This window comes from Lolium rigidum, chromosome 6 (genome assembly GCF_022539505.1).
Source record: "Lolium rigidum isolate FL_2022 chromosome 6, APGP_CSIRO_Lrig_0.1, whole genome shotgun sequence".
NCBI lineage: Eukaryota > Viridiplantae > Streptophyta > Magnoliopsida > Poales > Poaceae > Lolium > Lolium rigidum.
In genome coordinates this window covers 6,009,207-6,023,793 of record NC_061513.1, presented here as the reverse complement: position 1 = coordinate 6,023,793, position 14,587 = coordinate 6,009,207, and the positions used below count along the sequence as shown (strand labels likewise).

The 14,587-nt window shown below is 43.5% G+C and overlaps 1 protein-coding gene across 1 annotated transcript; it reads right to left on the bottom strand.

The window, feature by feature from the left end:
* Positions 1-9,089: 9,089 nt before the first annotated feature.
* Positions 9,090-12,792, bottom strand: LOC124667838 (uncharacterized oxidoreductase At4g09670-like; the record flags this gene model as incomplete). Its single annotated transcript, XM_047205078.1, is given in 2 exon segments — positions 9,090-9,901; positions 12,340-12,792. Coding segments are annotated over 2 exon segments (1,074 nt in total), but the record flags the coding sequence as incomplete, so codon positions are not given.
* Positions 12,793-14,587: the final 1,795 nt, after the last annotated feature.

The following is a 14,587-nucleotide window of genomic DNA, read 5'->3' as shown; positions in this document are numbered from 1 at the left end:
ATCCCCAAGCTTAGAGCTTTCACTCTCCTTGATCATATTGCATCATACTCCTCTCTTGACCCTTGAAAACTTCCTCCACACCAAACTCGAAACAACTCATTAGAGGGTTAGTGCATAATAAAAATTCACATGTTCAGAGGTGACACAATCATTCTTAACACTTCTGGACATTGCATAAAGCTACTGGACATTAGTGGATCAAAGAAATTCATCCAACATAGCAAAAGAGGCAATGCGAAATAAAAGACAGAATCGTCAAAACAGTAACAGTCCGTAAAGATGGATTTTATTAGGCCACCAGACTTGCTCAAACGAAAATGCTCAAATTGAATGAAAGTTGCGTACATATCTGAGGATCATGCTCGTAAATTGGCGTAATTTTATGAGCTACCTACAGGGATATAGACCCAGCATTCGTGACAGACAAAGAAATCTGGAACTGCGCAGTAATCCAAATCTAGTACTTACTTTTCTATCAAAGACTTTACTTGGCACAACAAAACATAAAACTAAGATAAGGAGAGGTTGCTACAGTAGTAAACAACTTCCAAGACACAAATATAAAACAAAAATACTGGAGTAAAAACATGGGTTGTCTCCCATAAGCGCTTTTCTTTAACGCCTTTCAGCCTAGGCGCAAAGTGTAACTCAAGTAACATCGAAGGGTGGTGCACCTACAGCGGGGTTTGGAGTTTTCTCAACCATGCATAGTATATTAGATACATAAGTTTCAGCGTCTCCCTTTTCATTAGTCTTGGGCTTGCTACTCTCATCAAACAAATTTTCAGAACAAGCCAAGCATAGTTATGTTCTAGTGCATCATTCTTAGCTAGGAGTTTACATGGTATTGGTGCTTTGATCTCCCCACCATCATTAGCATTATTAGTGTACCTTATCCTATCCATATCCATTTTTTCAAGGAGGCTAACAAAATTAGTATGAGAACCAAGCATATTAAATTTAGCAAAAACCTTTCTAGCTTCTCTTGCTAGACCACCAAATTCTCTAAGAAGGGTTTCTAAAACAAAATCTTTCTTTTCCCCTTCTTCCATATCACCAAGTGTAAGAAACATGTGTTGGATTATAGGATTGAGATTAACAAATTTAGTTTCCAACAAGCGAACTAAAGCAAGCAGAAGCAATTTCATAAGTGGGAGCAAGGTCTACCAAGTGTCTATCTTCAAAATCTTCAACGGTACTAACATGGGTGAAAAATTCTTCTATATTGTTTCTCCCAATGATAGACCCTTGTCCTACCGGTATGTTCTTTGTGGTAAAATTAAAAGGAAACATGATGAAATAAGCAAAGTAAATGCAAGTAACTAATTTTTTTGTGTTTTTGATATAGCAAACAAGACAATAAATAAAGTAAAACTAGCAACTAATTTTTTTGTGTTTTGATATAATGCAGCAAACAAAGTAGTAAATAAAATAAGGCAAGACAAAAACAAAGTAAAGAGATTGAGAAGTGGAGACTCCCCTTGCAGCGTGTCTTGATCTCCCCGGCAACGGCGCCGTGTAGTTGACGTGGGAGTTAGAAATCTTTGTGGTGTAGCTTTTCTTCAGTTCCCCGGCAGCGGCGCCAGAAATTTGCTTGATGCGTGTAGTTGACACGTCCGTTGGGAACCCCAAGAGGAAGGTGTGATGCGCACAGCGGCAAGTTTCCCTCGCTTAGAAACCAAGGTTTAATCGAACCAGTAGGGAGTCAAGAAGCACGTTGAAGGTTGATGGCGGCGGGATGTAGTGCGGCGCAACACCGGAGATTCCGGCGCCAACGTGGAACCCGCACAACACAACCAAAGTACTTTGCCCCAACGAAACAGAGTGAGGTTGTCAATCTCACCGGCTTGCCGTAACAAAGGATTAACCGTATTGTGTGGAAGATGATTGTTTGCAGAGAAAACAAGTAAAACAAGTATTGCAAAGCATATTTGTATTTCGAGTATTAAAGAATGGACCGGGGTCCACAGCTCACTAGAGGTGTCTCTCCCATAAGATAAAAGCATGTTGGGTGAACAAATTACAGATCGGGCAATTGACAAATAGAGAGGGCATAACAATGCACATACATGACATGATAAGTATAGTGAGATTTAATTGGGCATTACGACAAAGTACATAGACCGCCATCCAACCGCATCTATGCCTAAAAAGTCCACCTTCAGGTTATCATCCGAACCCCTCCGGTATTAAGTTGCTAAACAACAGACAATTGCATTAAGTATGGTGCGTAATGTAATCAACAACTACATCCTCGGACATAGCGCCAATGTTTTATCCCTAGTGGCAACAAGCACAACACAACCTTAGAACTTTCTGTCACTCGTCCCAGTGTCAATGCAGGCATGAACCCACTATCGAGCATAAGTACTCCCTCTTGGAGTTAAAAGTAAAAACTTGGCCAGAGCCTCTACTAGAAACGGAGAGCATGCAAGATCATAAACAACACATGTATAATAACTTGATAATTAACATGACATGGTATTCTCTATCCATCGGATCCCGACAAACACAACATATAGAATTACATATAGATGATCTTGATCATGTTAGGCAGCTCACAAGATCTAATAATGAAGCACAATGAGGAGAAGACAACCATCTAGCTACTGCTATGGACCCATAGTCCAGGGGTGAACTACTCACTCATCACTCCGGAGGCGACCATGGCGGTGTAGAGTCCTCCGGGAGATGAATCCCCTCTCCGGCAGGGTGCCGGAGGAGATCTCCGGAATCCCCCGAGATGGGATCGGCGGCGGCGGCGTCTCGCAAGGTTTTCCGTATCGTGGTTTTTTCGCCTCGGGGGTTTCGCGACGGAGGCTTTAAGTAGGCGGAAGGGCGAGTCGGGGGCCGGACGAGGGGCCCATACCACAGGTCGGCGCGGCCAAGACCTGGGCCGCGCCGCCCTATGGTTTGGCCACCTCGTGGCCCCACTTCGTGTGTTCTTCGGTCTTCTGGAAGCTCCGTGGAAAAATAGGCACCTGGGTCTTCGTTTCGTCCAATTCCGAGAATATTTCGTTACTAGGATTTCTGAAACCAAAAACAGCAGAAAAACGAGGAACCGGCACTTCGGCATCTTGTTAATAGGTTAGTTCCGGAAAATGCACGAATATGACATAAAGTGTGCATAAAACATGTAGGTATCATCAATAATATGGCATAGAACATAAGAAATTATCGATACGTCGGAGACGTATCAAGGCCCAACACTGTCTACAAGAATAGAAGCACCCGTAGACATCATAGGACACCGCCTCCGCACCACATATCACATGTCCTATGTGCGCGCTAGCTATCTAGGAATCCATGTGGCTTCCTGCGGTGTCCCGCCGAATCCGCTGGAAACTGACCGGATTTGAAATAGGGGTACACTTTTCGTCCCTCAATAAATTCCGCAAAAAATGTTTTTAGGTCTATAGAACATCACTTTATATGCTAATTTTTTTCCGTTTAACGTGTTGGCGAACGGTGCACCAGCGCGCCCGGTACGGCCATTTCGCATCTCCCAAGGGGGGCGTTTTGGCCAGATGGCAAACTGGACGTCATATTTGGATTCCTCTATTTTTAGGTTCAAATGATGATATAGATATTATATTTAGATTCCTCTCATTTTTCTGATCGATTTAGTTATGCATCTATTTTTAGGTTCAAATGATGATGGCAAACTGGACGTCATATTTGGATTCCTCTCAAAGATGATTTCTACCTACCTATAAATTTTCGTAGAAATGTGACTCTTAGAAAATTTAAAAAATATTTGCGTTCTTCAGAGTTGTCATTTTTGTGTAGGTACTATATGCATACATAAGTCTGGAAAACTTTATTTGTATAATTTTGTTGGAACTTTTTGAAGTCAACAGTGAAGGTTTTGAATGTTTCTAAAACCGGCCTTACTTTCAACCAAAAAAATTGCATCCAGCTCGTGTGTCTTACCGTCGCGAAGCCAGTGTTACTCTCTCTCTCTCTCTCTCTCTCTCTCTCTCTCTCTCTCTCTCTCTCTCTCTCTCTCTCTCTCTCTCTCTCTCTCTCTCTCTCTCTCTCTCTCTCTCTCTCTCTCTCTCTCTCTCTCTCTCTCTCTCTCTCTCTCTCTCTCTCTCTCCCTCTCTCTCTCTCTCTCTCTCTCTCTCTCTCTCTCTCTCTCTCTCTCTCTCTCTCTCTCTCTCTCTCTCTCTCTCTCTCTCTCTCTCTCTCTCTCTCTCTCTCTCTCTCTCTCTCTCTCTCTCTCTCTCTCTCTCTCTCTCTCTCTCTCTCTCTCTCTCTCTCTCTCTCTCTCTCTCTCTCTCTCTCTCTCTCTCTCTCTCTCTCTCTCTCTCTCTCTCTCTCTCTTCTCATCAGCTAGGCCGCTAGGGTTCCAGAAGCCCCCCTCGGAATTCTTCATCGTCAGCGCCGCTACGATTCGTTGCCACCCCCTCCGCTTTCGCCGCCTCTGCTCCCATCCTCCGCATTTTCCGCCCCCGCCCCATCCTCCGTTTGCGTCGTCCTTACCTCATCCTTCTCCGGACCTCTACTATGTACTTCTCCTCCCACCGGACCCTGCCACCACGACGAAGAACAGACGATGCCTATTCTTTCTCCGCTCCGAGCACTGGTAGAGTTCCTCCTCCCCGATCTTGCGTCAATCCCCCCCCCCCCTCTCCGTCAACCCGAGCACTATTGAAGCTGCCATCCTTCCCCTCCGTCGACCCTGCCCAAGGTTGGCAATTTATTCTGGTTGTTGTTCGTCTCTTGAAAATGGATGCATACCAGCATATAGATGTATAAATGGATGGTATTGGTGTATATATGTTGAATAGTTTCTGTTTTATTATTAATGTGTAATGATGCAAACAGTGAGCAATTTTGTACGGTTTAAGATGCAAAGACATGTTTGTATAGCAATTTGAATGTGACAAATTATTGATGCTGGGTATGTCATAGATAGAAAAATGAAAGTGCTTTTCCTTAATGTCTGTCTTGAGGAAGTGTGAGTGCATAAAAATGTATGTCTGGAGGGCCGTACCTTAGGATTATGTGTTTATGTTTCAAGACCTTTTGTTGGGAAGAAAACATTACACTCTTCCTCTTATTTGAATTATTCTGAACTAACAATGACACCCTGCTATAGTAATATTTATCAATTTATGATGTTCTTAATTTTATTTTGTGCTAATATATGTGGATAAAAAGTACGGAATAACTCAATATAATTCATTCCAGAGACATTATAGACTTTTGATCAAACAATAAGCTCAGATTGGGCAGCTAAGCTTAAGCCTTTACTGCACCAGATGTAGCTGAAAAGAACTGGACCAGCTTAAGCAAGTTTACTGATTTTGTCTGGGTGTACTTTTATTTGGTAATGAGCACTATTATAATCCACTCCCCCAATCGTGAATTTGTAAGTGAAATATGTGAACTTAGTTTACACTGTATTAATTTGTATTTTGAAGCTTATTTTTGATGATTTAATTCTAGTCAATGATTTATTTAACATGAGTTGGTTCAATTTTTGGTTAATTTCAGGAAGTAAAATGAGTCGTACAGCCGTATAGCCAGTGGAGGTGGATGGGCCAGCAACGTTGCTTCCGGTGGGTCAGCAGCTAGGGGTCAACATGGAAGAAGTGCCCGGGAAGCCTGGGACGCTTCTCGGGCTCGGCCTCTGGTATGTTAGATCGGCTGCGCAGCGAGCACGCTTGTAGTCATCATGGCCAGCATAGAATTCACGATCGTTCCTTCACTTTGGTTAGGTTTTTTCTTATTTCTTAAAAATGATGCTGCATTTAAGTCTTTTCCCATATCAAACTCACAAGATGCTGGTTTGGCCAGTTCTCTTGTTGCAGTCTCTGGTATGGAGTGTTTGTGGAGCATCTCAGGGGCCATTCTGGACATCTAGGCGATGTCTATCAAGCACCATTGACGACACCTTGATCGGTTGTTTACAGTCGGATCTGGGGTAATTGCATGTCTACTCTTAACTGTAACTTTATTGACTTCATAGAATTTATTGAGTTAATGATATTGTTTCTGCGCAGATCATGGGGGGCACTTATGTTCACTGCAAGCATGGCGGGTGGCATTTCCCACTTCATCATGAGTGACAGGAAAGAGTGTGCGACAAATCACTGTGGTAGTTACATGATTTCAACAGTTGTGGCGGAGCTAGCCAAGAACTGCTAGGAGAGAAAGGTTAAAACAAAATCCCATTTAAGTCTATCCCCAAGAAAAATTCTTGAGAGAATGGTCAAAACCTGGGGGTGGGGGGGGGGGGGGGGCAGTAGCCCCCTAACATGCACATAGCTCCGCCACTACTCAAGAGTGTTTGCGTTCTTAAGCTTCTTTGCACTTTTGCCATCTTTTCTCCTGGACCTTAATTCGTTAATACAGTGTCTTGATGGAAAAAAAATAGATTGTTTTGTAGATATCTGGATGATGACGTCCCAGTTGCATGTGTATGGGTGACCTTAATGAAATGCTAATCTTCTGGTGCTAATTGTGAGATGTTGCATCTGAATTGATATGGGGTAGAATGGGTCAGCCTATAGTTCTATGTTCACACAAAGAAAATGCATGCCAAGAACTGACAAACGTATCGTACAATGTATGTGCTGGTTTATTTTTTGAAACAGTGATAAAAGCTTTGCTCCAATCAATTGATTAAGAAGAAGTTTTTACATGATAGAACATGCGAAAAATAAAATTACAAGGGATTACTCTCCCGACATGGCTTGGCTTCATGGGCCCTAAATAAAGAACCCCCAAGCCCCTGAGCTTCTTTGGTCGGCACACCAAATCCCAATTCACCTTGCATTTGGCCCCGGTGGTGGTTTCCTTGGTGGATCAAAGGAAGGCCCGTTCAATCTTATTGACGAGTTTTCTCGTACTTGTATATGTCCTGCTCCAAGAGATGCATAACTTTCGTACAACCATTAAGAATAGCACACTATGCATATACGGAAATTTACCTTTATAGGTTTGTCTATTTTGTTATATACTAGTAGTAGTTACATTTGGTAGAGAAGCGACTGGGATCAAGTAACTTAGGAAGGATAAGAATAGTTACTTCTGTTATGGTCAAGTGTCTCCTATGAAAGGGCACTGTTATATCCTTTGGTTGAATTAAGCATTGAATAAAACAAATCTACTTCCATGCCCTTGAGTTGTGGCTGCCATCAAGGTGCTATTGTGCCGCTTGAGCCCATGGTTGCGCTTTTTTCGATAAAGGGAATATATTAATATCGAAGGATGCCAATTACACCCAGACTCTGCAACAACGCAATGCCTTAAAATATTACGGATGCACACAACTAAAAAAAAGAAAGAGAAAACTAAGAAATAAAAGTCCTACTACAGCATCACGGTCCTAGCAACAGTAATACAACCACCACCAAGACAACACCTGAAAATCAGACTCTTCAAAAGAGACGCTTCCAAGAAGGGAACAGTGCACCAGCGGCGCCATCGCCCGATCAAAGATCTTAGGTTTTCACCCTGAAGATAGTCTTCGCTCTTAAAACAATGACTTTAACAAGGACGTTGCCAAGCACAACTAGTTAAGGCCAGACCTTGGGTTTTCACCCTGAAAGGTAAGACTCCGAACTTCACATGTGCTGCCGCCCCCACTTCCATACCATTGATGCGAAGTCCGAAACACCAAGCAAGCCCCTCAACAACGCAAAGACTTGAACCTCCATTAGCTAGTCATCCAATCCGGCCTTCATGATATTCTCTTCTTCTGAATTCACCATCGATCAGATGTCACTTGGTGTCAAGACAGAAAAGAGCTTCGCGCCGCACCCTCCAGACCAAACGGTCGGAATAAAAACATGGGTGCGCACGATCGAATACCACCGATCCAGCAAACTCCAGGCAATAAAAGCACTGTTACACTTGCCGGTGGCGCCTTTCGAAACTCAACACACCGGCCAGATCGCGAGTCCAAGCCTCCGGAAGGTCTTCCTCTTCACCCAAGAGAGGCCCTAGGACCGCCGCCTTTATTCAGGTCGTGGTTCAAAATGTTTGGAGACTAATGGGGTGGTATGAAAGCTCTCGTTTCTACTAGTGAAACTAGTTTAGTGTATACAATTTCCGCGACGAAGCATTTGTATTTTAAACTGAGATGTCCATAAATAAATTAAGTTACGGACCCCATTTAGCTAAATCTAGAACTTTTTTTTTTAACTTTGTGGTACACGATTCATTAGTACACTCAAGATTTCATAAATAGATACATTGTCCACCTGCGAAGTATTTTTTGTAAGTTCTCTTGTTGCTGGGATGATAGAGAAATAGCTATTTGTAATCCTGTTGCATAATCAATGAAGCCCTTAATTTGCAAAAAAAAAAAGTAAGGACCACTTTTTGGGAAAAAAATACATTTGTACGTAAAGTACATGAGAATATGTCACTTATGAACTTTACTGAGACACATAGATAACTATATGATATAGCTTATTTCTAATTCAACCGAAAAATCGTCACGTCTTTGATATATTGTCTAAATGTGTATTCTAGGTGTTTTTAGTTGTGTTCGAACCTCAGCCGCGTGTATTAAATTTTTATTTGTTCCGTGAGCACTGATAGGTGGGACCCACATGTACGACGGCACCAAAGACTACATGCGTAAGTTAAAAATATTAGGGGTCATTCTGCAAAATCCGATTGATTGCGGACCAAATCTTCACATGGTTACAAGTTGTTGGATGTCAGTTTCACACTTTACAAGATGTAAGACCAAATTGTCACATGATGGACAAATTGTTGGACTAAAAGTGTAACTAGCTCTTCATTTTACTAGGCGATCAGCCAATTCGGTGGCTCGTGAATGTGCTCGTTACGCATGCACTAATGGTGTCTCAGCATGTGGTTGGGCCGGATAGAGCCGGGAATATGGGTGAACGTAAAGAAAGAAATAAAAAGAAAGAAACAGCCAATCGTTTCCACAGTGGAAAGGAAAATACTATACATGTCTGATGAAAAGATGTGAGAGGGGGCAATCGCTGAGAGGCTGAGAAATCCACGTACGGTAATTAAAATAGTCGTATAGCGTTATTATCCAAGTTTGCAGCAGCAAGCTAAAACATCGAGACACATAACTGAAGTCTGGACCTGGGTTAAGATAAACAACACCATTCATACGGAGTAGCTCACATGACAGTTGCATTATTGACCTCGGTACGACAAGAATCGTTCCTCGGTATGACAGCAATCAGTTTTGTCCTGCTTCGAGTTTTGTGAAGCACACAAACCATACACCATGATCTTGATCAAAGGCACTACCGAAATGACCAGTTAAGTGTTACATTTAGCTGGCCACATCCACCGACTGAAACCCGTTATCGATGGAGGTTTTCACCGCATCCATCACGACCTGCGTCTTCCGGGTGATGGCCGGCCACTTCCTCTCAACACCGGCACCACCATCTCTGATGCCCTGCACCAGCCTGCAGAACTCCTGGACCATGAGGGCCTCCTGTGGCAGCTCAGTCGCGACGACATGCCTACTTGGCTGCGGTACCCACCCAGTATGCAGCTCAGCGAAGTTCGACTCGGAAGCCACGCTGAACGGGCCAGACTTCTCCTCGTATGGGATGACGAAGTCGGTGACGTGGAGGGTGCCGTTCGTGCCGACCACGGTGATATCCATGGTAAGGTTGGTGAGGAAGGAGCAGTGGAAGGTGGCGATCTTGCCGTCGGGCCAGTAGAGGGTCGCGCCGCAGGCGATGAGCACACCGGCCTGGTTCTTGACGGGGTCACGCAGGGCGACCACGTTCCTGGGGAGCGAGTAGTCGACGGCCCAGAGAATCGCCCGGATGCAGTACCATCCTGCATCGCCGAGTGCGCCCAGGGCATCCAGGTCTGGTTTTACCCTGATGTCGTTTTGGAGGAAGTCTTCGTCTGCTCGGAAGCTGAACACTGAGTTTATCTGAAAGAGGACATTAAAAAAATGAATAATTGTAAAGGTGAAACTCTCATTAAATTTTTTAGAAGATTACAACTTAAGTAGACACAAGTTGATGTATCTTTAGTAGTTCTCTATATTTGGTCTGCCTGTGACGAATGTCCACACTCCAAACTGAACAAAGTACTACATAGAAACAAAGGGTCATTTACAGAGAATTGTACTGATCACTTTGGGAAGATTCAAGACCGAATTGTAAATTTGAAATACATTCCCATTTCACTCCGGTTCCAGTTCTGGGTGATAATGGGATATTTGCCAAACGGTTTATGGCTCAGTCTTTCAACTATGTCTGGCTGCTAAAGGCCTGGAATTGAGAAATTCTACGCTTTTAACACTACGACTATGAAGTTCAGGGACAAAACGTTCACATATTTTTAGCGTCAGTTATCACTGAATATTGTTGTCATAGCCCATAGAATATCTACGATGCGATATCTTGTACAAATGTAGCACAGCAATGGGGCTAAGTATTAAATCGTGCAATCTCGCTTCGGTCGGAGCTTCTAACATAATTATTCCTATGGAGTGTTATAGCACCCTTAACATTCTAACTACAGACTCGAAATGTGTTCAAAGAAACAAAAAGTTCTGCTACATGTGGCCTTTTTCTCCCTTTCGTTTACCTTTTTTTTTTGTTACTGTTAGAACATACTGCCCTGAATTTCAAATTTTAAACTATGATTAATCTTAAAGGTGAAACTCTCATGGAAAATTTAAAAGATTACAGCTTAAGAATACAGAAGTTGATCTATGTTTAGTAGTTCTCTATATTTGGCCTGCTTGGTGTAACATGGTCACACCCTTTTTGATTGCTGTTGATTTCACTGTGACAAATGTTCACACTGAACAAAGTACTACAAAGAGCCAACAAAGGGTTATTTTCTGAAAATTATGATGGTCACGTTGGGAAGATTCCAAGACCTAATTGAAATAAATTGCCATTTCACTCTGGTTCCAGTTCTTGATGATAATGGGATTTTTGCAGATCGGTTATGGCTAAGTCTTTCATGATTCATCTATGTCAAGCTGCTAACAGCCTGGAACTGAGAAATTCCACGCTTTCAAAACAACAACTATGAATTTCAGAGACAAAACGTTCACATATTTTAAGCACCATTTAGCATTGAATGTTCTTGTCATAGCCCCTGAAATATCCACAATGCACAACAAGATATCATATGTACGGAGTGTTATAGCACCCACCGTACAATTCTAACAACAAACTCGAAGTGTGTTCAAAGAAACAAAAGTTGTGCTATATGTGGCCTTTTTCCCCCCTTTTGTTTACCCAGTTTTCGTTATTGTTACAAGATACTGACTTTGATAGAGTAAAGAGAGATGTAAATGGGTGATTGGCTTTGGAGGTCGTCTGTTGATTTGGCAGAGCTGTCAGAGACCATACAGAAGACCCGCGGTCTGACTGCAGCATAGGATCTGCTCTTCTGGTATTCGCAGCTCATGGCTGAAGAGAGACATGATCTTGCTATGAGCGTTGAACACTGCCACAGTGCAGATGTTGCTCACTCCTTCACCAGCAACCGTGCGGTTCTTGGCATGTGCTAAATGGTGGATTGCATCCCATGCGTTGCCATTTTGAACTGGTGCTAAGACAACAGAATCATATCCCCAAAGATGGACGCAACCACACTAACTAAATGATCCATAAAAAAAAATTCAATAATGTATATTTTGGGAGGTAGCTTGTGTATATTTTAGCAAGACAGCAACCAGTTAGATTTAGGAGTAGAGTAGACATTGAAGCATCCGAAATTTAATCATATCCTTAAGCCAACATCACAATACAGTCTTTTGAAACTGACTAGGAACAACGAATTCAGTAGATGGCAATTGTATGTTAAATTACATGAACAGACAGAGAATCATTTGGAAACATAAATCACCATAAGCCAGAAAAAATTAGTTATCAGTCTTATTAGTTACAATAATGTGTAGATTGCATGAATCATTGTGAAATTTTCATGGACTACTTAATTAAGTAAGGAAATAAATCCAGGACACATGATCAAATTCAGTAATGAAATACTAGCATGTCATCGCAATGTATCAAGTGGTTCAAAAGCCAAAATCATGTCACATGCCAGCATGGTTTCTGCAGCAAGAGTTCAAGTCGGCCACCCATTTTGTATTATTTTGTTTTGGCTACCAAGAGGCAACTAGCCAGCCCTTGCTGGATAAGACGACAAAGTGGATCAGATTAGGTACACTCAGTGCTCACTAGAGAATCTTTGGATGCTTGAGCAGATGCAATAGATTAAGGCAGCCAGACAACCTATTAGACAAAATGCTAATTAAAGTGGTCTTCATCTATGCTAGATTCCAATACTGACTAATCGGTTCCACAAAATGTAGCAACAAATCAATTAGTTTGAAGAACTTACAACTCTGACATCGCCGATGGTGCTCCGGTCATCGAGGAGTTCCCGCATCTTGGCGGTGCGGGGGTGGTGCATCCACATGGTGGAGTCCATGAACTGGACCCCGTTCTCCTCGCAGGCGGCGAGGATGGCATCCAGATCCGCGGCGCAGAGCGCGGTGGGCTTCTCGAGGAGCACGTGCTTGCCGCGCCCGGCGGCGGCGACGGCCCACCGGACGTGCAGGCTGGTCGGGAGGGGAAGGTAGACGGCGTCCACGTCCGGGTCGTCGAGGAGCGCCTCGTAGGAGCCGTGGAGCCGCGTGGCCGCCGGGAGGCCGTTGTCGGCCGCGAAGAGGCGCGCTTTGGCCTCGGAGCGGCTGCCGACCGCGGCCACCGCGGCGGCGGGGGCGGCCAGCAGCATGGCGCGCGAAACCTTCCGCGCGATCGAGGCACAGCCCATGATGCCGAAGCGCACCGGCCGCGGCTCCGGCTCCGGCGCGGTGGCGGCGGACGACATGGCGACGGCGCTCGAGCGGAAGGTGTTCGACGGCGCTCTGGGTGAGTTTTCGAGAGTGTGTGTGGCTGAGACGCGAGCGCGACGAGTGACTCGTGCTACTTATTAGCTTCTCCTATTTCTCTTTTGCCAAACACGTACAGACACAAATGCACAAGCTTTCACGAATATGTACAAACACTTACCCACATTGTACTCGATAGTAACAAAGGCCATTTTCATACATCATCGATATTGACATTTATTTTTTAATGAGAAAAGAACTCTTTCCGGATTACCATCACATTTTCACCTCCACTGATGTTTTAATGTTTGATTTTATCATATTGCTTCACTTTTCTGTAGTTTCGATGGTCGCTCTCCCGCGCCGCAGAATTACACATCGGGGGTGAGACGGTCGGTGTTTTTATGTAATAAATTGCACGCTCAGTTATGTTTTGTGATATTCCGATATCTAGTTTTAAAAAAATTACGCGTGAATTTTGGTGTTCTTTTAATATTTTCTCCTAAATTACCAATTCCGTGTTAACTGGTCAAATTGCTGAAGTAGGAAATAAGTAAATTACGGCTTTAATGCATTGCCAACCATTAGGTTGATTTCCTCAATTGGTTTCCATTGGTCTTTATATTGTCTTTTGACTAAACCTCCACGTAGCTCATTTTAACCGTGCTCATCCACACAGTCATATACTGACATGTCTTTGCATTTTTTAGACCTTCGAGAAATAGATATAAATTACAACGGGCAAAAAAGAACCTTCTAGACTAGCCAATTTCGGGCCACTGACGAGCTTTGGTCTTCCTCTATGCAGTTTGGCTTAGGATGCTACTGGATATCTAGAGAAGAATCGATCCGGTCGTGCGCACCCTCATCTTTTGACATACACACTGGTGGAAAAAGGGCCTTTGGTCGCGGTTCGCAACTGCCATTAGTCGCGGTTGCGCAACCGCGACCAAAGTAGCGCGACTAAAGCCCCCCCCCTTTAGTCGCGGTCGCTTACGAACCGCGACTAAAGGCCCGTCCACGTGGGCGCCGGCGACCGTCGGGGCGGAGGCCCTTTAGTGGCGGTTCTTCCGGCCGACCGCGACTAAAGGCCGCCGCGAGTTTAGGGTTTTAGGCCCCCCCTAAACCTGCCCCCCCCTAAACCTGTTTTCTCGTTTAATTTGTATTGTTTTATTTCTTTTGTGCTTTATTGTAATTTTGAAGGAGTTTCACATATTCTACGGTACTACATACATGCATGCATATGAATGTACAATTTCAAACAAATTTGAAATTAGAACCAAAAAAGAATTCAAGAGGAATATACAATATATATTCAATATCATCGGATGACCATATACAAGTTTGAACAAGTTTCCATACATAATTTAATGTATGTATAGTTCTACGTCCTCTACGTAGTGTTTTCCTCGTAGGATCGATGACTTCCTCGCGAACCATCCAGCTAGTTCCTCCTGAAGTGGTCGGAAGCGAGCTTCTGGACTAAGCGTCATCCGGAGGTTATTCCTCTTGATGTTGAGCTCATCCGACTGGTCCCGCTCATTGGTGTATCTCCGGATCCTCTCACAAACATAGTATCCACATAGATTGGTCCCCGGTGGCTGAATATCCCCAGTCGTCCGCACTCGCCCTTTTAAAATGTAGCTCTTTTTTGAATTCACCGACCTTTTCATCTACGAACCGTCTCCAAACCCTACGAGGCAAAGAAAATTAAATGAACAAGAGAGTTATTAATTAGTTACTTGATATTAGGAA